Source organism: Eleutherodactylus coqui, chromosome 1 (assembly GCF_035609145.1).
Source record: "Eleutherodactylus coqui strain aEleCoq1 chromosome 1, aEleCoq1.hap1, whole genome shotgun sequence".
NCBI lineage: Eukaryota > Metazoa > Chordata > Amphibia > Anura > Eleutherodactylidae > Eleutherodactylus > Eleutherodactylus coqui.
This window is the reverse complement of record NC_089837.1, coordinates 525,385,517-525,412,132: the sequence shown is the minus strand read 5'-3', so window position 1 is coordinate 525,412,132 and position 26,616 is coordinate 525,385,517. Positions and strand designations below refer to the sequence as shown.

Sequence of the window (26,616 nt, the reverse complement as noted above, 5' to 3'; positions counted from 1 at the left end):
TTCGGCACCATTTTCCATATGTGTAATCAGGGGCCCCAAGACTTTATGCTGCCTTAAGGTTGGGACATCGATTTGGCGATGCTTTTCATTGATCTTGCTATGTCTGATATATCGGTAACATCGATAGTTTAAGGCGATATAATATCGATTGTTGTAAAGACGAGACGTGTCTTGCGGTCCGGTGACCAGATTTCCTTTATGTTGTACAGGATGTAGTTTTGCTCACAGCACTAATGAACTTATAAACAAGTTCTAGAAACTTTTGGAAACTGTGAGGAGACTCTTAGTCACCAATCAGGTTTGCTCCAGGCAAAACGACTCTCAGAATAGTGGGGTCTTTGGCCCCTCCTCCACATGCATTTGTTCATCGCGTTAGATGAGGCTCTGAACGCTCGTGTCTAACGCGATGGTGGTGGGCAATGCTTTCTAAATGAAAGATGGAGGGCTGCGCTGAACGCACGAAGTGAAGGTTGCGGCCAGAAAAGGAGAAGCAACATCTCGTGCGTTCAGCGTCTAACGCGAACGCAGTGCCAATAGAAAAGATAGGAGACCCCTTTAACGCAATTACAATTGCGTTCTGGGCACTGTGTTTGCATTACCAGGCCCTGCATTGTTTACAAGTTGCCATGGAGACCGTTGGTCCCTCAGCGGCAACTTGAAAAAATGCAGGGCCTGCAGCCCCACAAACACACAGAGATCACGCTCACATCCCGTCAGCTCCAGCGGCAGCTTCTGGCCTCCTTGTCGCTGGCAGGACCTTGTTTCAGTGTGTTTGTTGGCTCATTAGATAACGATTATTGTGGCCAATGATAAAAAAAAAAAGCTTCTTCTCATAAACCTAATTCTATGTTTCATCTGTAATTGTTTATTTTCATTTGTACTTCATTATATTTTCCTATTAACTTCTAACTATTAATAAATTCAACAGTTTAAAGTTTTAAAAGAAAACTATAGTTTTTGCTGATTGTTGCTTTATTAACCCGAGACTTGCTTTATTTTTATACAGCATTTTAAAAAGTCGATATATCGAAATATCAATAGTTTTCTACCGATATTTTACAATAATCGATAGTTTGTTCAGCGATAGTCGATACTATCGTTCTTTTTGTGTCAATGTTCCAACCCTATGCCACCCAGGCCTTGAAAGCGCCAATACACAAGATACCCAACACATATTTGAATCATTGAGACTTGTCTGAAGTGAAAGAATACTAGTGCTCCCAGTAGTGGCCTCAATAGTAATATTGACCCCCTTTAATGGCCCTAGTAGTAATAGTGACTCCTGTAATGGCCCCAATGGGAGGATAAGTCAGGGGTTGCAGACGCGACAGTATCTGCCACCACTGGATCAGAGCTGCAGATTGAGGGAAATACTTGTCGGCTTCCTGGGCCTCTTGAAGCCGTCGATTATTTGTCATTGGCCATTATTAATACCGAGTGGGTAGCAACCTGTCACCCCTCTGAGGTCCTGCAGACACATAGTAGGGGTGCCACTGTGTGTTGGGGAAATCTTTGATGCAGAATTTCATTATAAACCAAAGTGCTATGTGACATTCTGCAATCAAATCCGCAACCCAAAACCTCAGCAAATAAGCCACTAAATCTGAAACATATTGTTTTTTTTTTTCATTTGGTAAGCCTATCAGGGCATGATGGGATAGCTGCAGAGCCACGGGTTAGAGAACACGGGTCTAGAGGAGATAGAAACAGTACCGTAATGGGGTTTACATCTACCCCATTCAGGCCACAGACTCCAAAATGCATGTTAATATGTGGTGTAATATGAGTGGAAATCATTGTACCTCGTTACAATGCCAGATCTGGCCACGTTCCCAATGTGCAGCTTTTTCATGTTTCTGGTGTGTTGCCACTAAAGCGATTAAATGTTCTTTCGTGTCAAACGCCGGTCAATCTCTGTTGGAAATGCGATAATATACACAGGATAAAGGGCATTTACTTATAAGAGCACCGCAGTGTAGATGTGATGACGGTCCGGTTATTGTCAGGGCTGGTTATAAGTCATTTATCTCGCCGGCAACAATTGTCCGGAAACAATAACCCGATTCAGTTGTAGCGCCACACATTGTCCCTATTGTTCATCTAAGAGCCGGCGCTTCTATCAATGAACTGTCATATAATGGATTCACTTCCCTAATCAGCACATTTCATGGGTCGCTATGCGTTGGCTGCGATCCCTCAGATGGTCTGATTGTTCAGGGGAATGAAGTTTAATCTGTGCTGTAAGCAAAACTAGCTGGAAGCCATTTGGGCTGACACTTTTGTTTGTTGGGTGACCAACCTCCTGATAGTGCTAGATAGAAATATTCTCAGGGGGCAATTATGGCATCAAAAATGGTGCTGGAACTGGTTGTCTGCTTTTATAGCCCATCCGTGATGAGGAGTAACGTGTTGTGTGGTCAGGTAGGGCAGGTGTGGAGCCCCAGCGGTGTATTCCAGCCGTGACTGGGCAGCGCTGGTTGGCCATTACAGATCTCTGGTGATGGTTTATAAAGATCACAACAGCTTCGCCAAAGTGTTAGAACTTGTAGCAAGTAATGATGAGAAGACAAAACCGTGGCAGATGAAAGACCCGAATGAATCACATTTATGGAATGAGGAATTATGTGTTAGAAGGAAAAAGCTGATGAGATCACAGAACTGGCTGCAGTTCCTGCTGAGGATTCCCGGCTCTGATCTGCAGACTCGTAAGATAAGGAAGTTTACAAGAAGGGGAGTTTAGCAGGAAGAAGCTTTAAAGAGCCACTGCAACAGAGATAAGTCACCCATATAGATTCTGGTTGTGCAGGGTGAGAACTCAGCAACACAAGTCCGGGATGGAAGGTTTCTATATGCCCACAAGGAGAAACATCCCCCTCCCCCATTTAATTAAGATGCAAAAACCCACCTATAGCTGCCACTTATTGGCCAAAGGGCTCCTATTCCTCCCCATGCAGTTCCTACCACCAATGGCTAATTATAATAGGCATGATTGGTTTGACTGTGCCAGGCCTGAGGCTCCAGGGTGCCCACAGCTGTTCATCACCCCTATTATAATCCATGCTGTTGAACCTCCAAACACAGTAAAAGGAGGGTATTGAACTTCTTACTACAGACACAACCCTCCCTCTCTGGAGATCTCACCGATGCAAAGCAGGACATCATCACTCCTCCAGTACAGTAGAGCCAGAGCCTTGGAGAGGAGTGATGATGTCCTGCTGTGCACCTCTGAGACTGCATGCAGAGAGGGAAAGTTGTACAAAAGGAGTTTAGAACTAGAGGAAGGGAAAATACCATTTGGAGCACAGAGGACCCTAGCACTAATTGCGTCCACAGAAGATCCGATTAATTGGAGCGCCATGACCCTCTTAGGCTGGGTTCACACGGCGGATTTGCTGCAGAAATTCCGTCTGGAATTATGCCGCGGTCGCTAATCCCAGGGTTAGCCTGCCTTGTGAACGAGATTTGTCAAAAAAACTCGTCCACACAGGACGGAGAATCCATCACAGCAAAGCTGGCGCTGCGGCACATATTCCCCGGCCGCAGCATGTCCATTCTTTTTCTTTTTTCTGTTATGGCCGTGCTCTTCTTGATGGGAGCGCCGGCTGCAAAGGAAAAGCACGCGGCCAACCTGCTCCAAAACCCATGCTTTGCCGGTAGAAATCTTGCTGCGGCCAAACTGCGAGATTTACGGTAGGATTCCGCCCTAATCTACCACTGCTTATAATCCTTCCTATATTGTATGGGGGGCACAAAACTTGACACAATTTGTGCACACATGTCCTCTTCTCTTCTGTCATAACATTGGTGTAAAGGCTCCGGAACCTTTTATAATCCTGCTTTGTATTAAAATTAGGCGGCCAGAGCCAGGCTTGTATGAACGTAGCCTTCTACACGGGCCGACATTTGTGAAGCCTGCGATCCAATGATGGTTTTAATGCCGACTGAAAGTCAGTGATAAGAATCTGAACGAATAGGGGAGCGATATTCGTGTATTTACACTGCAAGATTATCACTGAAATTCATTCGTTTAAATTAATTTTGAGCAATAACCATCCTGTGTAAAATGGCCCATAAGTGGAGATCACTGGCAATAACAAGCCCAGTTGCTTTAACCCCTTAGTTCTGTCAACTTCCTGCAGAAATCCGCTCCACGCATGCCCTGTGAACGGCTGATCTGTTGGTTACTTAAAGGGGCTGTCCAGTTGTAACTGTAGTAAGAACAAACAAAACAACAACTGCATCCCAGTTTAATTTAAACTTTATTTAAATTTTAAAAAAAAGAAAAAAGGGTTCAAAATTAACAAAAAAAAAAAAGACGACAAGTGGGTCATGTTAACAATACTGGAATTTCCTTCCGGTGGCAGATTTAAACAAGATTTTGGTGCTGCAATTTCGTTTTATTGTAGTTGTGTAATAAATTCCAGTATGCGAACACAAAGTACAAGAACGTAATTATAAAGAAGAGGATCTACAAAATTATGAGAAGTCAATGTCTTCAGATCCTTCAGATGTAAAACACGTAGATGTAAACTTTGTAACAAGCTATAATCTACAGAGCGCCACCAGCGGGTGATCAGTGTAGCACTTGTATCGTGTGGTCAGTCTGACTTTATAAAGCAGATACTACAAGACACCCTCATGGGGGTCACAATACGTTATCTGCTCACGGAAATTGCAAGCAGCCATTTATGTTGGTCGCTGACCAATTAATAATACAGAGAGGGAAATGGACTGGCATGGAGGGGCAAACAAACAATGATACCCTACTGAAATTATTGAAGCCATCCAGGCTAATGCTCCGGGCTCACAGAATGTGCCACCTGCAATGCCATGTTCACCCTCGAGCATCGTGTCACATAGAAAATCAGTCTACACTGGCAAATGCATTTAGTTGTACGAATCCCAAGTTACAGCTTGTAGAAAAGTCTATGGCCCTACGGACTGGAAGCTTGCTGGAAGAAATGTCAGGTTTGAGCTCTGCAGCTTGATGAATGCGGCTCTGGGGTATAATACAGTATGTAACTCTGTATATACATTACTTATCCTGTACTGATCCTCAGTGACTCCACCAGCAGAACAAGGAGTGCAGCTCTGGAGTATAAGGCCTCCTGCCCATTGACGGAGTGGGATACGCACACGGTTTTACGCCACGGGGATACACAAAAAAGTCCCTGCTGGCGATCGCAGAAAAATGTGGTAAAATAGAACATGCCGTGATTTTATTCCCACGGTGTAAATCCGCAACAGAATCCCGCATATAAGGACTGGGCCATTAGGTTCAATGGAACCTAATAGCTGCGTTCTTCCACCGCGGGGGAGGGCGGCATAAATGTGGCCAAGGGCATTAGCCTGAATACAGGATGGAACTCGGGATCAGTAACACATTTACAAAAGTGACACAAAATGCTCATATAGATTAATTCCATATAGAAATTAAGTAAACACGGTAATCAGAGATGATGGTCAGCATGTTCATCTCATTGTGTAATACACATACAAAAAGACTTGTAGATGAGAAGTACTACAAACCAAAAATAGGAGTCAAGTAACATTATATTAGAGGCCTGACAATACAAAGTTATAAAATACAATCCTCTCTAAAACGCACCCAACACTTATTACCAATCATCAACTATAAACACCATAAACTAAGTTATGTGCGTAGAAAGGGTCCAGAAAGTCTTAAAACCCTGTAACTTTGTTATGTTGTGGCCTTATTGCCCCCATCCCATCATTCTGCACTCAGAACCTCATTATGATTAAGGGTTTGTTTTTTTTTCTCTTGAAAATTAAACTGTTCTCAAACAAAAACCATTGGCATACTAGAACCAAACCCAAGCCATGGGGAGGGCAGAACTGCCTGTAGAGCCCAGAGAGAGGATTGTGTAGCTTCTCCAGATCTGCGCCTCCACACAAACATTTCTGCTACACTGAAAGTTCCCAAGAGCCCAGCAGCCTCCATAACGCTTACATGGAAGAACCACCAGGACTCTTCCTAGAGCCGCCGACCCACCAGACTAAGAGGAAGAAACAAAGAAGGAACTTTTTGGCCAGCAAGTGTCTGTCTGGAGAAAACCAGGCGCCGCTCATCACCTGCCCAATACCATCCCCTCAGTGGAGCCACGTGGTGGAGCATCATGTTGAGGGAGGGGAGACTGGTCAGGGTGGCTGAAAATCAGGCGCCACTCATCACCTGCCCAATACCATCCCTGCAGTAAAGCCTGGTGGTGGATCATGATGGGTGAGGGGAGACCAGTCAGGGTGGGTGGAAAGCTGAACGCAGCAAAGTACAGAGATAATGACAACCTGATCCAGAGCTCAAGGGACCTTAGACTGGGGAGAAGGGTCACCTTCCAAACAAAACAATGCCCCTAAGCCCCCAGCCAAGACATCACAGGAGGGGCTTAGGGACAACTCTGTGAATGTCCTTGAATGGCCCGGCCAGAGCCCTGAACCCAACGGAACATCTCTGAAGAGACATGATAATGGCGGCTACAGGCGGCCCCCATCCAACCTGACAGGGAAGAAACTCCCCAAATCCATATGAGTAAACCTTGTGGCATCATCAAGACTGGAATCACTGCCAAAGGGGCTTAAACAAAGTGCAGAGTACAGGGACTCAATACTTATGTCACTGCAGAATAGGTTTTCATTTTTTTTTTTTCAAAACAAAGATTTCTAACATTTTGTTACCACATTGTTATTATGGGGTCTTGAGTGCAGAATGAGGGGTTGGGTGTGGCTGGATTTTTTTTAATATCCTCATGTTGTTGCCTTGCAAAAAAAAAAAAATATATATATAAAAAAGTAAGGTTCTGAAGATATTCTGGACCCACAGTACAGTTGAGGCCTGGGAAGCTGTGCTCCATACTTGCCCGGTCCCCATACGATGGCAGTGCGTTCACAGCAGCTTGTCCTTCAGAAGGCTGTGCGCACTCATTCTATGAGGGGGCATAGAGCCGGGCGAGGATGAGACAGCTCCTCAGACTCCATGTAAACTAAAACTAGAATAACCATAACTTAGTTTACGTTGCTTCTAGTTGATGACAGGTTCACTTTAAAGTAGGATGCCACTGTGTTCATGAGGCGACGCTCCCAGTAAACGGAATGACAGAAGAATTAATCACTGCACCAGATATAGTGCCGGGCTGTCACGTTCTATCTGCTGCATCGCATCGTCTTGTCTTAGTCACCAGGAGCGTTCACACATTCAAGTAGTTTCATCCAGGAGTGCAAGGGGTTAATCCTGCTCTCCCGGCCCGGGTTATTGCATACAAGAGTTCAAGGAGTAAATTAAAAAGATGACAGGAGTGCAAATATCTCAGTGTTGAAAGCTAAGAAGCACCGATCAGCTTGAGCCTTTACAAAGTGAAGGTTACTAGAATGGTGCAAGAAAGAAAAAGGCCCATCTGCCCGGCAACAACTGGTCAACGAGGGGCAACGTACCCAACAGCAGTTCAATGTATGACATTGCTAGGGCCTGTTCACTATCCGGATCGCCAAAAACTGAATGCACGTGCGCGCCTGCCACCTGCTTCAGGTTCTGTGCCGCGCCGATTGTGGAGCCACCAGGATTGGCATATATTCAATTTTTCTTTGTATTAAAGCGGTTTAATAAGGAGTTTTTCTGGGACATAAGTTTTAAAAAGTGAATCTGTAAGGTGATGCTGCCAAAATGCCCTTTTAAGTGACTGAACTCTGGGGTCACCGGGATGCGCCATCCTGGCTTTTTCCCGCCTGCAGTGACAGCTCTCTCCTAGACAGGAAGTCAGACTTCATGAGTGTTTATTCTCAAACGCTGCGGTGTTTGAGAATAAAAGTTTCCACCGAAGCAACAGGCGTCCGTCCTGCGTTCATGCCGCCCGCGGTTCAAGCAGCATGAAGCAGTATCCATTACAACTTCTTGTGGCAGAGGACAAGGCCCATTTGTATGAAGGGATTGGATCAGCACTAGGTGGAAAAGTCCAACATATTCCAGGAACGCGGGAGAAAGGTCAGTACAACGTCCATCTTTCAATCCCAAGCACAAGATAATGGAGGGGGGTCGTTTTACACCCCTCTCCGGGCCTATTCTCGGCTCTCCATACCAGACATCACGTCCCAGCAGCCGTAATCACTGGTAGTTCAAACAAGGAGTTTAGGAACGAGGTCGGCCAAGGGAGAGGAATAACCCACCCAACAGATCACCGCTTACAGAAGCCAGGAAATGTCAACAACCATGGGTGCAGGAGGAGGGTGCCAACACGGCGTTCACATTACATATGCTTCATGTGTCAGCCAAACAAAGTCCCAACTCCCTGTGATGTACTTGTATTACTAGATGCCAACACCTCTACATAGGGGACCAATAATTGATGGTTCGTACCTTGCATCAGCATGTAGTAGACTGTTATGCGCAGAGTATGGGGGACCAGAAAAGGCAATCATTGTGAACTAACACAAAGTAAGGCCACTTTTACATCCGCCCCGGAGCCCCCATCGCAGATCTGGCACAAAGTACCAGAAGAGGTGCTGCATGCACCACTCGTCTGGTAAAATGCCAGGTAGCCGACTGGAGACCAAACGGACGCCATTATAGACAATGGGGTCTGTGCAGTTGCATCATAAGATAGACCCTGTTCAGCAAAAGATTTCTCTCCATACTGGAGCAGGAAACAAGAACCCCGACACAGATGTGAGAGCAGCCAACGATGGAATAGAAACACAAAAAGGAGGAAAAAAAACACAGAAGATTTATGAAACATGCCTGTTCAGCTGTAACTAAGAGCCCCGAATCCCCTTCATGAGCTTACACTGAACGGCTCTTTATTAGATCTCCCGGCCCTCTCATGATTGGCGCTGTCGCATGTAACAGTGGGTGTAGAGTATACAGAAAATGGAGTGATCGATTAAAAATATCCAGGGGAACTGTGGACAGAAACAGCTGATCAAGGAAAGGGGTCAGAAGAGGATGTCCGGAATCGTTCTGACCAACAGGCGCTGCACAGACAACACAAATGCTCCAACTAACACTTCTGAACAGTTGGAACACCAGATGACCAGTTGCAGCGCCATTGTGTCTTAGAGAAACTGAAGGGTGAGCAGTGATGGTGGGAGGTCAAAATTTGGCACAGGCAACATGAATCACTGACCCCTGCCTGACAGCTGGTCAGAACAGCCATCATCTGCACCAACTACAAGAAGGTTCCTGCAGAACGGTTTCATCACGAAGTGGACTTTACACCATGAATTGCTGTGGTTCTGAAGACCAAAGGAGTCCAACGCTACTAGATTAAAAGGGGGTCTATTAAAGTGGCCATTCAGTATAAAGCGCATGTGAGAGCTCCCTCTAGTGGTGGCTACATAAAGATTAAAATGTTATTTAACTTGTCCATGCTGGGGATTTGGACCTTTGTTTCTGGTGGAAACACCACTATAAAATTAATGAGATTATTATAAGAAATCAGCACAATTCATCTCAAAATGTGATGGCCTAAAAACAAAAAAAAAACAAAAACACGTTTCTACTCCTGCTTCCTTCGAACCACTTCTGGGGTTTCAAAGAGACAATGCTCACCGAGTTATGCAAGAACGAAACACAACATTTGCTTAAATTACAATTCTAGCTGTTAAAAAAATAAATAAATACGTGATAAGAAAAAGGTTATCAAGGATGTGAAATACTGGTCCGCTATACGCCAGCTAACACTGCAAAGTCCCAGAACCTTCAATGATCTTAAAGGGAACCTGTCACCTACTTATAGCCCTATGAGCTAAAAAGTAGGTGACCCACCGAGTCCGGGGGATGCAAGGGTTATACTTACCTCCCCCATCAGCATTGGAAGCCGCTGCTCAATGCTTGGAGTGGAGCTGCCAAGTAGTGCACCTGCTAAAATTTTATAATGGATGAACCACTTGGCAGCGTCGCTCAATGCACTTAACAGCGGCATTCAACGCCGACACTTAGGGGTGGGTGGGCGGGGCTATGGAACACTTACATCCCCGGACTTGGTGGTTCACCTACTTTCAGTCCATAAGCTTAGCTCATAGGGCTAAAATTAGGTAACGGTGCCTCAAATATCCTACATTGCATTTTCTATACTGATACAAGCAAGTAAAATTCTAGGCCTTTTTGCGGACCTGTAAGTTCTAAAACACTCTGGAGTGGGCAAGTTGCCAGATCCTTAACACTGTAGCTCCGCCCCCATTTACTAACCCTTCAGTGCAAACATGGGTTAAAGAAGTTATTACATGCCCTCCAGTGATAAGGCGGCCCCTGGTCTGTCAGGTGACGGTCGTTACTCCGCAGGTCTTGTTTTCTTCTACATTAGCATTAAAAATATTAATTTAGGTTATAAAAAAGGCAAAGTAGCAGCAACACAAGTTTGTAGCGTTTAAAGATGGAGGACAGACACCACTGGGCGTTGTGTCCTCTCCAGTTTCCGAGACTTCGACTTTCACGTGCCCAGAATCTAAGAGTTCCTTGTTAACAGGCCAATGACGAGTCTCTTATTAAAAAAATAAATAATCTATATTACTAAATGGACCATGAGAAACTGTAGCGCGGCCTTAAGACGCCTTCCACTGCGCTCGTCTTGCAGAAATCCCTGGATGGCGTTTCCTATTACAAGGTATTTAATGGCATTGTCCTTGGAGAAACAATAGGTGTAAAATGCCGTGCAATGGAGGCGCTGCAGAGACGGCTCTCCGCTATATTCCACATCTTGCTGCCTTGTCGGGACCAGCAGGAGGACCCTCCCAGCACAGCTTGGATTGTTGCAGGTGATTGGCTGGGCTGGCAGATAGGCGGAGTCAGATAACATCCTGGAAGTTAAAAGAAATATTGGTTAGGGACATAAAACTGGAAAGAATCATTGGACAATCACAAGTTCTGCAACCTCCTACAGAGCGCTCCGGGGCACCCGTGTGAGCAGCTGCAGGGAACAGTAGAGAACGGAGGTCCTGTCAATCAGCAGGATTCTCAGCAACGAGATCCCCCAGTTATCCCTCATTCTCCGGGTAGGAAAAAAAAAAAAAAGCTTGTAAATAAATGTTGGTACAACTCCCTCCAAGTACCCCATCTACAATCTAAAATAAAAGGCTTCAGGAAATTTCTGGATTTACAGAAAAATACAAAAAACACTTATGTGAAAAAATGCACCATTCCAAAAAAATAGGAAACAAAGAACTGGAATTTTTTTTTATGCTATTCCATACTCTAATGACATAGCGTTACTACATATGCGCTCATCTCCAAAGCTAATAATCAAGGTCGCTAATGATGGGGACCACAGCTGTAGAATCAGTGAATGGAAAGTCAGTTACCATTTTTAACATTACTACCTCTGAAAGCTAAAACACCTTCAAAAGGCAGAAGTACGTCCAATCGCCGCAAGGATCTAATGGCCAATCGCCGCAAGGATCTAATGGCCAATCGCCGCAAGGATCTAATGGCCATCTGTCTCCACATGTAAAAAGGAATTTTGTCATTCGAATTATCCTGATAGATTCCGAGACAGTGATGCCCGCTGCCCCATGCGAGTGCCTCATTCTGAGACAGTGATGCCCGCTGCCCCATGCGAGTGCCTCATTCTGAGACAGTGATGCCCGCTGCCCCATGCGAGTGCCTCATTCTGAGACAGTGATGCCCGCTGCCCCATGCGAGTGCCTCATTCTGAGACAGTGATGTGTTTCAGAATAAGTTAACTTTGACTCTGAGCTGAACTCCAAGTCACAGAGGTGGGCTGCATCGGCTGTATAAAGACTGACAGCCCTCTCCCTATTCACAAGCAGTGAGGAGCTGTCAGTCTTCATACAACAGGAAGAGAAGATGGGGACAACCTGCCCCCTTCAGAGCACAGTTATTCTGAAATGCTACAGAGTTTCAGTATAAAGCACTTAGAATGGCAACAGGCTTCTGTCTCGGTTCAAGCAGCATCAATCGGATGACAATCCCTTTAAATATGGCTGCCGCGTACGGTGAAAGGTTTAGTCCAACTTTTCCTACTGAACTACTATTGTGATCACAAGGGAGTCCAGACATGAGTTTCTATCCCTAGGGGGAAGGAGGCCTTTAGCTGGATGGAGAGCAGCAGGTAATTAAGCAGCTGCTAGTGTCTTCCCGTCTGCAGAGGAACCGGTTTTAGACAGCTCAGCCGTTTTCATTTGCCCGAAGCATTTTTCCAAGCAGGTGACAGAACAGAGTCGTCATCGATTCACCCTTCATTACACACAATGCTATTCATTCAAGTGACAGGATTCATCAGGTGGCTCATTAAACATGCCCCACATTTGGCGCTTACTCACATACGGAGCTCTTTATTCACAGCGCACAACTATAAGCCCAGATAGGTGAACCAACAGGGACAGCCACAGACTAAATGGTGTTCTAAAATGACGGAGAACCCTTAAAAAGGCGTTGTCCCACCAAAAGTAGTTATCCTCTAACCGCAGGATAAGGAATCACTAGTTGATTGGTTGTGGTCAACTGATGACATAAAGCAGGGTCCTGATTGAATGGAGTAGTGGTAGTCCCAGTGAAATGAATGGAGAGGTATGTACATGCAAGACCATCACTTCATTCATTCAAGGAACTTTAGGACTCTGATCAGTGGGGACCTGAATGCTGGGACTAGTCATCTCATATCCTGGGGAGGACTTCTTTAGGTGAGACAACTCCTTTAACAAGGCATTTTCCACAACCAAGACATTGATGACCTGTCCTCAGGACGGGTCATTAATATCAGGTTAGTGGGGGCTCTGCCTCTCAGGACCCCCTGCCACACAGCTGTACATTTGCCTGATATAGAAGCTCAATCCCATTCGTTGGATTTGAGCAAAGCTGCTCTCAGGCCGTGCGATGAATGTACATGAAGTCACAGACCTGAGAAGAAGCCAAGGCCCTCACCCAAGTTCCACAGCCTCTTCAGTCAGTTGATCAGTAAAGGGTCCCTAGCTGTGGATCCCTACCGATCTGATATTGATGACCCATCTAGAAGAGATCTTCATCCAACAAAACCCCTTCAGAGGGCTACAGTCAGGTCACCCATTAAGAAGTTGCTTTATGTAAACTAAAAGGTTAAGTTAATCCCAAAAGCTCAGTACTGGAAGATGAAGCTTTTAATTAGCCCAATGCATCTGGGAAGGGAGACTGTCATCCCCTGGGATGTCATTAATGAGGGCTGGAGAGCGCCTGGGGACAACACAAACGACACACACAGGAAGAGGCCGACGGCTCAACAACTAGAGAAGGAAGAGAACATCTAGGATCGTCGTGACAACTTGCCGTACATTTGTATATCGGTTGCACTTATAAGCCCTCCTAGATACCTACCTCCAACTTGCTGGTATCTTCTAGACTACGATTCTTGGCCCTCACCGTGTTAGACAGCAGCACTCTCTGCTCACAGATGTCGTTCTGAGGACGACTCTGAGTGAGGTTGACACTAGAGTCAGAGAGGGCTTTCAGTTCTGGGGGATTTGGCTTCTGTTCTGGTATACGAGCAACCCGGAACCTGGAGGGTCAAAAAGGACAACGATTAGGGGTTATTAGACAACTGGGCGTTAACACATCTGTGCAGAATTTGACCTGTGATGCAAATCTTCGCATTGAAAGGTGTGAAAAGCAACATGCTGTGAATGTAGAGGGATGAAATCCGCACGTGTGGCAGATATTTCTGCCCTGTGTGCAGCTGCACCCAAAAGGACACTGTAGCGCGGTCATCCTGTACACAATTGTAAGACCATTACCTGCCCACCGAAAGGATGGTGATCTCTCCCAGAGCAGTCTTAGCGGAGGGTCTGCAGCTTTTACCATTGTTGGCGGGCGCTACCAGTGACTGTGGAGGGGATATGACCTCGGGCCACTTCTTCTGGCTGCAGCGAGTGCAGCAGTTGTTGGAGCGGGACGCCAGGCCCTGGACTGTGTGCAGGTGATGCTGGTGTTTGCACAGGTTTGGCATCTCAGGCAAGAGGTGAAGCTTGCTGAAAAGGTAAGGAAAGTGGAGGCATTAACAATCAGATATCCAAGTGGAGCTTTACACTTGCCCAACCTAACAAATATTGCATATGCATAAAGCTGGATGACAAACAAGGCCACCATGATAGGCCTAGCTGTACAACGTGGTGTGTGTGTCTCTCATGTAATAGACTCATTTCTCAGCAAGCTGCCACCGGGGATGGAAAAAAAATAGATTTCTTGCAATGTAATTTTTAGTACAGGACCTTTCTTGCTCACAGTTTCTATTTCCAGTTAATCTACAATTCAGTGTGGCATCAATAGACAGCCATTTATTAAGAGCGTCAGACAATGTAGAGCTCTCCATTTACCTGAGAACTTACCGTAGCATGTTAGACCGAAAAAAGGACCCATTGCCCCACCCAATGGTGGTCTTGGAAAAGAAAAGATCAAAAACCCTAATGAGGCAGAAGCCAAAATTTTCCTCATTTTAGGGGTTGGGGAAGAAGGGGGCGGGGGAGAGAGAAGAAATCCTTTTAGACTTCATATCTGGCAATCGGAATAATTCCTGGATCACCAACTCTTCTGCAATATTGTAATACTCAAGAAAGGAGGAGTCAAGGACTCGTACTATTTTAGTGAGCTCGCCATCACCACATCCTCAGGCAGAGTTCCACAGTCTCACTGCTCTTACAGTAAAGAACCCCTTCTGCGTTTGTGTGGAGCCCTTCTGTTCTCTAGACATAGAGAGCGTCCCCGTGTTACAGTCTTGGGTATAATAGATGATGGGAGAGATCTCTGTACTGACCTCTGAGACACGCACGCACGCACACACGTAGAGTGGCTCAGGAAATCATATATAGGCTTTTCTTAAAAGGGGATATCTGGTTTAGATTACCACGCTGAGAGATGTTCCTCATGCAGGGCCCTCATTATTTAGGCGGAGCAGCTGTGAAAGGAGCATATTGCACTCTGGAGGACACAAGACCATGCACTGCATCAACGAGCCATTGATTTAATGACCTGTGTAATACTTATGTACTTCATTCATCTTGTGGTGACACAGCAGAGAAAATGAAGCCTTGCTGCCAAAACCCTGCACAGACTATGATCAGCTGAAAAGGGGTTTGGTGAACACTTGCTACCAAGATCCCCTGCGTTTAACTTAAGGTCCTTTTAAACGAACCGACAACATGGCACACGTTTGCCCAACTTACAGTCTGTGTTAAGCTGCAACCGATAAACAAGCACAAGTGATGTTATATCGCATCTCATGGCTTCTACTCACAAGCTGTATGGAACAAAAACACATAACAAAACTCACTTTTGAGGAGACTTGTTCCCCACTGGGGCCGTCTGTTTGGTTTGATATTCCTTCAGGAGTTCTTCCAGAGCGACAGCATTTTCTGAGGGGGTAAAAAATAAATAAAAAATTGGTTAAAATAAAATTTCAGCATTTTAATAAGAGCGGTTTCTTAGCCGTGTCCAGGATCCAAAAAACATGGATGCCTTCTTCCAAAAAGTCATACAACCACCCGAGGGTTGTGCAGCCTGTACTGCGCTGCAGACCATGTATGCACTATATAAAAAGGGAGCAAAATACATACTGTGGCTAAAATCCTCCTAAAAAGAGAAATGCTGTCATTTGCTTTTGGAGAATTTTTATGGCAATCAATGTGCAAAATAAATTCTGTGATGCGATTATTCTCGGGGTCGGAACGATGCTGGCGATACCGAGGTTATATAGTTTATGGTTTGCTCCTTTTTTTTTTTTTTTTTTAAAGGATTTGCTTTGTGTCGCCACATTCCAAGAGGAGGAATGCTGTTATTTTACCATCGTCGGAGCTCTATGGGGGACTTGTTTTTTTGCAGGATGATCTCGTCTTCATTAATTCATGTATCGCAAACATATCATTTTGATTGCTTTCTATTCAATTTTTTTTCTAGATGACAAGACTAAAATCTCTAATTCTGCATGACTTATTTTTAACAGCATTCACCAAAAATCGATTACATTAATTGTGCAGGCCAATACGATTACACCAATTCCAAATTTAGATTTTGGGTTTTTTTGCAACTTCTTCAAAGACCTCCAACTTTTTTCCCTTTCTCAATGGTGCTGGGTGAGGTTGTGTTTTTTTTGTGGGAGGAGTTGTATTTTTACTGTTACCATTTGTTGATCCATGCAATTCTTTTCTTTTTAAATCACTCTCCATTCTCATTTTTGTAAGGCAAGATGGCTAGTTGGCGACAAGTCTTTTGTAATTTCCCCCCCCCCCCCCCCCCCCATATACTGTACAGTTTAACTTTTTTCTCTGGGTCATTATGAATCCAGCGACACCACATGTAAGGTTACTATTTTAAAGGGGAAAGGTAGGGTTTTGGCACATTTTATTTATACTGTAACCTTATTTTTGTCCCACTGGGGGACTTTATCATCAGCATCTTTTATCATTCTTTTAATACACTACTACACTTCAGACTAGTATAGTAGTGCATTAGAGTCTGTGAGGTCAGCCAGAGGCTGGAAAATCTAGAGACTATATCCAGTAGCTGGCAGACTTGGGGGCTCTATCGAAGTCTCAGGGTGCTATTGCGGAATGCGATGGGTGGCAGAGGGAGCCTGCTCCCTCTGTCTGCCTTTACATGTTGCGGTTGCACTGACCGCAGCATGTAAAAGGGTTAAATAGCAGGAACTGAAATTTGCCGACAGCCAGACACCCGCTCCCGACAGGAGACCCGCCACAGGTTTTGACGACGCTGCAAAATAAAGTCCCTTAATGGCCGCCTTCAAAAGGCTTAAGCTGCTTTCTGCACCGTCCTTCAGTTTAGAGAGCATCTAAAACCCAATGCATTTAGCGCTTTCCTCCACAAGCTACAAACCTTTCTTCTCCGTGATCAGTCGCACGAGGACCCCAATGGTGTCTTCATTCCCATTCTCTTCTAACATGATGTTACCTGCGAGTAAAGATATAGGACATGAATTCTGTAGCTTTAGTATATAGAGCGCCAACCCTGTCACACAACTAAACGCTTCTGATGTGGAGCAGACGGAAGAGTCTAGGGGGGGGATTTATTAATTGTTGTGAGTAATGACAGGAAGATGTTTAGTCTCCATAGCAACAACTAATGAGACCCCGCAGGTCAGGCGAAACATTAGTACAAATGGCGTATAGACTAATTGGATGAAACTGTTACAATGGTCCTTCTGGGATCTCATCAATATGGACAGCAGGATCCTGCAGCACCATGAGAGGCTTAAGAGGGACAGAAGACCAGCAGATTGTCCTCGCTCCATTGGTTGTGCAGTAGAAAATGTCAAAGCACATTTTCATCCCACAGGCCCTAATGAAGAACTATTACAGGTCTGTAAAACAAACTTGCCCATAAGGAAGGTATAACCTCCTGCAGGCAATACTGTATGCCAGAGCCCTTACGCCCCATGATCAAAAGCCCCCATACATACAAGTCCACAGGTCTCTCTGTGCAGTCCATTAGGTTTTTTTAAGCAGTTTTGCTATACACTGAATGACCTCTTTATTAGACCCCGGCCCTCACGATTGGCGCTACCCTGTATGGAAATTATCACCGTGACCTTAGAGTGCAGCATAAAAAGCTTTCTGCGGATCAGTTTCAGATAGGGAAAATCCAGCGATCTGAGTGATTTTCAATGAGTCCTGGTCATCAGTACTAGACTAGCCTGGGCCAGGATTTCACTGCCAACCCTGTGGCGGTTTTTTTTGTGTAACGGCGTGCAGAGTATACAGAGAATGGCGCAATCGAGGAAAACATCCAGGGAAAGGGAATTCTGTGGCTGGAAACAGCTTATCACTAAAAGGGGTCGGAGGAGGATGTCAGGAATCGTTCTGACCAACAGGCTGCACAGTCTGCGGAATACAACTCTGGAGCTCCCAACTAACGTGTCCGAACGCACAACTCGCCGGTCCTTAGCACAGATGGGCTATAACAGCAGGCGGCCAGTTCCAGCGCCATTGTGTCTAAGAGAAACAGATGAGACTCCAGCGGGCAAAAGAGCGCAAAACTCGCATCACTGAGCAGCGGAAAAACATCTCCGGGTCAGATGGATCCAGATTTCTGTTGCACCGTGCTGATGGGAGGTCAGAATTTGGAGCAAGCAGCATGAATCGATGACCCCTTCCTGTCAGCTGATCAAAATATGTCAGACCGCCATCTAATCTGCAACAACTACAAGCAGCTTCCTGTCCGCAGGGGCAGAGATTTCTGCAGAACCATTTCATCACCTTGTGGAATCTATGCCAGGAGGAATTGCTGCGGATCGGAAGACCAAAGGAATCCAACGCTACTAGATGGGGCTGATAAAGGGGTCAGAGGAGGATGTCAGGGATCGTTCTGACCGTCAGGCGCTGCAGTCAGCCGAATACAACGCTGGAGCTCCAACTAAAGCATACGAACGCACAACTCGCCGTTCCTCCGCACGGATGGACTATAACAGCAGGCCACCAGTTCCAGCGCCATTGTGTCAAGACAGACAGAAAGATTCTGAGAGGGGGAATGAATTGTAGAAGTTCTGAAGGCCAAAAGGAGTCCAATACATTACTAGATTGTCTAATAACGTGGCCATGCAGATGGGAAACAAATAGTAGACACCAACTAGATTTCCCAGGAATAGACATAGAATTGTTTTTCTCCCCCCTTAAGTAGGAAGAAACCACTCTTGCTTTCCCCGTTAATTATTCAGAAACTTCATTTAATCCAGCAAGGACAGAGTAAGTGCCAGTCTTCGGCTCCCGAGTTTGAGATGGTAGATTCCTCTGCTGTTCTGTACCATCAGACTCCATATTAAGAGGCATTTCCCCATTGCATGTAAATCCCAAAGGGTCTCAAATATCCTGTCAACTGTTTTACCCCTCATATCCAAAGTTTTAAGTCGGCAACAATGAACTTGGAGCAGCGTTAGACGAGAGGTTCTGTACCGAGGAAGATTCGCATCGGTTCTCAGCTCCTCTGAGCCACAGCCCCATCAAGGGAATGCATGTTTGTAGTGTGCCACATGCTACAATTCCCACCTTGACGTCATATGTATACCCAGCGAGGTACAGAGATAATGTTTTAGAACATTCACACAATTTGACTTTTAAGTTGAAAGGAGGGGACATCTGAATAGTTGTGGGCTCAGCGGTACTCACCATCTTTCTCTGGAGGGGCCTCTTCGTCCACCTTCTGAGAGGTGCAGCGATAACCCTTCTTTTTTAGGATATTGCACAATAGTATGCCAGCCAGCCCCATCATGCAGAAGACGGGGACTATAGCCAGCACTGCATACTGCGTCCCGGAGTCCTCTTGCACCCCCTTGCGGGTACTGTTGTGGGAGGACTTTTGCTCTAGGTTATTGGGGGCCTCTAGTGTTCTTGGAGGACGGTTTCTTAGAGTTCTCTGACCTGGAGGAAGAAAGGGAAGAAGTTAAACTACAAGTAGTTTAAATAGAGAAGTTCTGTAATGCAATTTTGGATTTAGTCTCTAGGGGGATCTCTGCACCAAAAGGTACTGGAGGAAGCAGATGGATCATATAGATGGAATTCAATACCCTGAACTACTGCGTTTCTATCTAACCAAATAGGACAAAAGATTTAAGGATCATTACATGGAGTGACATAAAGGGATATAGAGACACTCGCGTGGGGCCAAGCTACCTCCAGTGGAAAATATATAACGTCAGGGCTCCTAGATCTGGTTTGGAATTCTTTGGTACCCTACATAGAAGTGCAAAAAAAATAAAAAATAATCACAGGACTACAGAGGGAGTCTGTGGCCAAATCTGCAACGTAGGGCCTAACCTAAAGCTGATGTTTCTGTACAGCAGACCTTTCCTTCCAATAACTGGAATTCAGTGTTAAAGCTACAGTAGAGCTGCAGTCCGGTCACGGCCACTATCCCTACAAGCTTACACTGAAATCTGACAGTCCTCCACTGCAGAAACTAAACTGTCCTTATACAAAGGCGGATGATCTCCCTGTTTATATGCGGAGATGTGCAGCCAAGCAGCTGATTGTTGGTCCCTTTTGCACAGCCCAGTCATTGTGCGAACGAGCTTTTGGAGGAACACTCAGGCCTGGTAATCAGCCTGTGCAAAAAGGACCATAAGTGCTTGAAATCGTGCAGATGCTGCTGTGAGCACAGGGCTATTAGCTAGCGAGCTCCCTATGCAGACAGCTTTTAATTACTTGCATTGGTATGAGATTAACATTATTTTAGCTATTCCTATCTGCTGGAGGAGGTGGATGTAATGTCCCATTTACACGGGCTGACAGGCGAGTAAATGACTGCACAAGCACCGACACAACGGTTGAGGTAGTTAGCGCTCATGCAGAGGGTTTAGACAAGTAGAGTTCACCGCTGGATCGCGGGCTTCTTATCAGAATGTGAAGTGTTGAGCGGGAAGCATTAATACTCAACGAGAAACAGTCGATCAAGCGAGGTTTTTTTATGCTAACTGAAAGTCAGCGATAATGGGAAATGAACAATTTTTTTTTTTGCATTGACATGGGATGATTATCGCTCAATTTCATTTGAACGAGATAATAGTCCCGTGTAAATGGCCCTTAAGTGGGCTGTAGTGATTTAAAGGGGTTGTCCAGTTGTAAACAATCGATGGCCTATCCTGGGTCTCTCAGGAGTTAAACCTTTGGATTGCAATCGGACAAGGACCTGGATCAAGGAGGAGTACTATATACCACCACCCCACAAACAAGTTGCTCTTTGATTAGTCACATGAAGGGAGGATTTTTCAAGATAGATACAGCCTTATAGTGCATATGAACGTTCCAGTGCTCGTCACCACAAAGCCAGGAGAACCCACCTTCACATCCTCTAGTGCCTGCGGGTGCCAGCCAGCACGCCATGCAAGTGCTCACACTACTAGCGGCCAGAGGAAAAAACCTAACGTGAGAAATACAAGACACTTAGTGCCCGGCGCCATGCCCAGTACATTACATTAAAGCAAAAAAATTAAAAAGTGGCACGTACCCTGGCATGCAGTCGCCACACACTGCGTCGGCACTGGCGGTCCCTGCGGTCACCTGGACCCTTCTCTTCTTATCGCAGTCCACGTGCATAGAGCATGGCGATGTACCGATAGAACTGGAAAACGACCCAGCGGGACATACCCGGCAGCCAACGACCGCACTCGTCCCGAAGCCGCATACCTGGCAGAGAAGGAGAGACCAAGTCAGCATAACAGAGGAAACCTCAAAGATGTACTCTTATGCAGAAGTTCCCGTCTTGATGGCGGTTTCTCAGACTCCCATTTTGTTGCTTTACTTTGGTGTTCATGTTATAACCACATTTTTTGACAGTAGGTGTTGTAATGGGTCTTTTCCCACATATGGGGTTAAACTGTAATATGCATTAATGACACTAATAGTATTGAAATATTACTGTATACCGGGTGGGTATTGAGTGGTCTTACCCCATCTGGCTCCTGCCCCCGAGGGCATTTCCTACAAGACACACAGTTCCCATCATCATTGAGGTACTCCGCCATTCCGCACTCCTGACAGATTCCTTCCCAGACTTGGATCTAGAGAGGGGGGAGGAAAAATAAATACTTATGAAATCTGAGATACCCTGACAACATAAATGTAGAGGTATTGTACGATGCCAAGAGCTGTACAATTAAGTGCCCGTTCACGTGGGCATATTTCCTGTCCGTGTGTTGTCTGTATTTTATGTAGGACAGATATTGTCGGTTATAAAACTTTTTTTTTTTTTTTTAAACGAAAAAGAGGGTTTGGTACGGTGTTAGCCAGTAGAGCGAAGTGTGATTGATGGTTTCTCTCACTGAGAACAAAGTAATACTGCAGATATGATACTTATGGTCAACAAAAATACATGATGTTACAGCAAGCTTTCGGGTTCTTATCAACCCTTCATCAGGCTTAAATGATATATAATTATTACACATACACCCCCAGAGAGGACACCGATCTAAATAAATGTTCACACACAGAAATGAGACGGTCACTGAAGACTTAAAAGAACACTAAACAAACTGAGCAAAGCGATAAATGCTTAATCCGTCCTCTGAGCTAAGGAATGTGACAGTTTTATGATGTCTGTTAGCAGACTACCTCTGCAGCACCACCTACTGGATGGCAACATTCTTACAAATCAACTTCTGAATTTTTATGAAGTTAAAAAACAAACACGGAAGAGGACCCCCGTCTTGAACTCCTTCAGATTCTCCACTTATGCAAGAATCCCGGGCCAAGGTTCATTTCATTCTTGAGAGTATCAAACATGGCCATAAACTTATACTCCCAAATTCTTCTGCAACTTGAAGCTGCCCTTCGGTATGATTACTCATCTGCTCTATGCCATGTCCATGACCACAAAAATGTTTTGCCACAGGCAATTCTGTCTTTTCCTATCTAATTGAGTGGCGATGAGATCTCATCCTGGCTCTGTTTTTGTGCTGTTCCCCCGATATAAAGCCTCCTCAATAGGGCATTCACTGCAGCGGATCAGGTACACAACATTGGTCGTGGAACATGTGAAGGTCTCTGGGATCTTATAGTCCTGCTGTGTGATGGGGATCCCTATCCTGTCCGCAGTCCATACATGTATGCAGGTCTTATACAGCTACTTACATTACAGGGATAAGTTCCTTTTTGTGTTTCGGAGGGCAATGCACTCCTGGTTATACAGTTACTCAGACTTGTAGGTTGCCTGTATCACAGAAGGGGAGGGTCCGGGAATATGGTGGTCAGACGGTCATCCTTGTGTAGGGTATGGTGGAGTTTATGATGAACCTCCAGCTGTGAATTGTAAGTCACTACTAGAGGCACACAACCGTTTTCTTGCTTCTCTATGTATCAGAGTAGTTGATTTCTGGGTATCCAGGTGGCTCTGGTGATTTGGTCATCAGTAGAGGTGTGATGCAACCCCGATTTAAAAAGGTCTTTTTGAGATTGTGTAAATGTTTCTCTCCACCTGTTAGGTTGGAGCAGATCCAGTTATATCTGATGGCCTGGCTGTACACAATGGACTTTTTTGATGTGCTTAGGACGGTAACTGAAGTATGTGGGTCCATCAATCAGTTTTCGGTATAGGGATGTCTGTATTGAGTTGTTTGAAATCTTTATGATGGCGTTCAAAAAGTTGATTTCGGTATACGAGTAGCATAATTTCAGGTTTATGGTGGGGTGGAATGCATTGAATCTCTCATGGAATTTCATTAATTCTTGTTTGGTGTTGGTCTAAATTATTATGAAGTAATGTAGTGGAAGTAGGCCAATGGTTTGTTGGGACAGGAGGCCAGAAAGTCACTCTCCAGTCTTGCCCTGAAAAGGTTGGCATATTGCGGTGCCATTTTACTGCCCATGGCAGTCCCAGTGCGCTGCAGGAATATCTCTTTGCTAAAAGGAGAAATAATTGTGTGCGAGGATGAATCTTGAGTTGTAACACTGATTCAGAGGTAACTCTATTGGCCTCAATGTGTGCCTGGCAGGCAGTCAATCCATCTTCGTGTGGCATGTTAGAGTATAAGGACTTCACATCCATGGTGGCCAGGATTGCACCATCTGGGAGAGGATCTATGGCTGATTCTTCCCCCCCCTCCCCCTCAATTAGGGTTCCCACACCTGAGATAATCGGCCTACCTGGGTTGTCAGCTTTATGTAGTTTGGGGGAGCATATAGAATACTCCAACCCTGGGGTTCTCCAGTATCAAGCCAAAACACCTCGTAGAGCCCACAGATAGGTCTTGTTCCAGTTTGGTGTAGTGTAAAAAAAACCCATATTCCCAGACCCTCACCAGTTATGTTACAGGCAACCTCCTAATTTGAAGAATTTTATAAAATCAGGAGTGTATTGCCCTCGGACACACAAAAAGGAACTCCTCCCTGTAAGGTAGGAGCTGCAAGACCTGCTGACATGTACGGACCACGGATAGGATACAAATCCCCAACACACAGCAGGACTATAAGACCCCAGGGACATTCACATGTTCCATGTCTGATGTTGTGTACCTGATCCAATGCAGTGAATGTCCTATTGGGGTGGGGCTCTAGATCGAGGAAACAGGATAAAAAACTAAGAGTCAGGATGGGATCTCATCACCAGTCAATTAGAATGGGAAAGACAGAATTACCTGTGGCAAAGCCTTTTTGTGGTCACGGACATAGCAGAAGTGGAGAAGCTGAAAGGTCTGAAGGAGGTCAAACTGTGTGCGTGCGTGTGTTTTTTACCTTCGTAAAAATTCAGAAATGAATTTGTAAGAATGTTGCCATCCAGTAGGTGGTGCTGCAGAGGTAGTCTGCTATGTGGAGATTGTCGAGGAGAGCTAGCAGACATCATAAAACTGTCACATTCCTTAGGTCAGTGAACAGATTAAGAATGTATCTCATTGCTCAGTTTGTTTGATGTTATTTTAAGTCTTCAGTGAAACAGTCTCAAATTTGTGTGTAAATATTTATTTAGAGCAAGAGGGGTGTCCGCTCTGGGGAAAAAAAATGTGTAAAAAGGTATATTACTTCAGCCTGATGAAGGGTCGATAAAAACCCGAAAGTTGCTGTGACCTCATGTATTTTTGTTGGACATAAAAAAGGTATCATGTAAGGCCCATGGGTCTGGGGAACATGGAGGCTGAGGAAGTAGTTCACCATCATCAGCACCTGCCAGCCAATCCATCTGTCTGGTGGTCGCAGCGTAGTCATGTCTACCAACTGTAATCGTTACATCGGAATCACTTGCGCAGAATCTTCCACATGGGCAGCGGTGGGATGTCCAATTCTCTGCTCACTTTTGGATTTACAGTGAGACTTCCACGAATGCTCCGCTGTTTCCACGCTTACTGGTGGACGGCAGGATAATTGTTGCTTACAGATGTAACCTTTTTCCTTAACACTAAAGTACTAGTCACAAACTGTGCGCCCACTGGGCGGAGCGTCAAACTTTTATTAGTGTGTAAAGTCAGTTTCAAACAGTTTTATGGTGTGGCTTTTTTCACATCTACCAGTCTGTCGCCAGCCACTCTATCCCATATCCGCGGATTTAAAAAAAAAAAAAAAAAAAAAAAAAAAAAAAAAAAAAGGCTAAAAGAAAGACTGTCTTTGTTCATAGCAACCAATCACAGTGCAGAGTCTCTCCCCCTCTCCCAACGTGACACCTGCGTTGTGATGAGTTGCTGTGGGGAACAAGGACAGTTTTGCTGAACGAAATTTTTTTTTAACTACTTTCCATTGATATCAAATTTCTGTGTCTGAATGTCAATAAAGGCGACTTCTGGGGTCTCACATCAGGGGGATCATTAGTAATAACCGGTACGAGAGCCAGATACATAAGCAAGTGTTTAGTCAGCAAACAATAAACACAGAGATACAACTAAGAAAATAAAGTTACAATTTGTTACAGTTACAACAATAAGAGAAGATAAACAGCGGAGCGACCGCATACGGCTCATCCTGATGTTCCGCCTGAGGGCCGGGAAGGGGCTCACATTCCAATATGGCCACACATGGAGCAACGATTGTTCTGTGCGGCTGTCGCACCACAGTTGTATATGCAGAGGACATTAAGGTTCAGAAATGAATTCGCTAACAATATGGCTTTTAGATCAGCCATAAGAGTAGCCTGCAGTTATCCGCACGGTAGAAGCGCATTTGTTGTGTTCAGAGCTGCTATGTTTATAGCTGCAGCCAGGGGGCAGATGACTCTCTGCAAGAACATGACACACAACTGGTGCTGAATGGTCATGAAATCCAATACAGACGTTTCATCTCTACATTATAGCACCAGGACAGAGGATGTGCCGGACACATTATAGCAGAGGAGGAACGACAGGCCGGACATACTATATAGGATGGATTTAGAAACACTCTGACATCCCCCCCAGAAGGAAGCGCTGACACATCTAGGAAATGCTGCCCTACTAGTAGGACATCCAACACCAGAGCCGCAGCATCCCTTATTGTGTAGCATGTAAAGCCGCCAATATGTGACAACTACACATGTGTACTACAGCCTGACACTTATCTAGCATAGATTGCCAGGATACAAGCTGAGGAAGCCCAATATATTTTTGCATATAGCAAATGTCATGCAGATAGAACCGCCCCCTACGTACAAGAATATAACGACTAATACCGGCCCCTACGTACAAGAATATAACGACTAATACCGGCCCCTACGTACAAGAACGACTAGAATACTGCCCCCTACGTACAAGAATATAACGACTATAATACCGGCCCCTACGTACAAGAAAATATCTCCTATAATAACGCTCCCTATGTAGAAGAATATAATACTAACTTCATTTAGTTACTTTGAAGCAACTGGCGCTAATATATTTAGTACATGAAGGTTTCCATTTGGAAACTTTGTGAATGATATTGAAATGTTAACACAAGATGCAGACAATCCCCCCCCCCCCCCCTCCCCCTCTTTTGGGGAGGTTTTGAGGGCACCAACTGTTGGTATCCATTAGAATGATGCAATCTGTTCACACCAGAATGATCCCGCGCCCGCGCCTCGGATCACATGACCACCCGGCCTTTAATGGGATGGAACATTAGAGCAGTTTCTGCAGGAGTCCAGCCATACGTTTAATGGGCCAACTTCCAAAAATGCAGAATACATTCAAGCTGTCCTCAACTAACCGGCACCAACTGTAGACTTAAAGGGCAGCTCTACTAAGCAAG

General features: G+C 45.1%; 1 protein-coding gene across 3 annotated transcripts in view; it reads right to left on the bottom strand.

The window, feature by feature from the left end:
• Positions 1 to 4,247: 4,247 nt before the first annotated feature.
• The window catches only part of RELT (RELT TNF receptor), a 36,708-nt gene continuing 14,339 nt past the window's right edge, over positions 4,248 to 26,616 (bottom strand). For 2 of the 3 annotated variants that reach the window (XM_066588324.1, XM_066588325.1), the window contains exons 3-11: positions 21,384 to 21,494; positions 20,942 to 21,120; positions 20,775 to 20,854; positions 19,105 to 19,356; positions 16,820 to 16,894; positions 15,261 to 15,342; positions 13,729 to 13,962; positions 13,313 to 13,493; positions 4,248 to 10,803 (exon numbers count right to left, since the gene is read on the bottom strand). In XM_066588324.1, coding sequence (XP_066444421.1) covers positions 10,792 to 10,803; positions 13,313 to 13,493; positions 13,729 to 13,962; positions 15,261 to 15,342; positions 16,820 to 16,894; positions 19,105 to 19,356; positions 20,775 to 20,854; positions 20,942 to 21,120; positions 21,384 to 21,494 — 1,206 coding nt within the window. In that variant the 3' untranslated portion in view covers positions 4,248 to 10,791. The remainder of the gene's footprint in view (positions 10,804 to 13,312; positions 13,494 to 13,728; positions 13,963 to 15,260; positions 15,343 to 16,819; positions 16,895 to 19,104; positions 19,357 to 20,774; positions 20,855 to 20,941; positions 21,121 to 21,383; positions 21,495 to 26,616) is intronic. The other variant, XR_010787745.1, reaches the window with a different exon arrangement.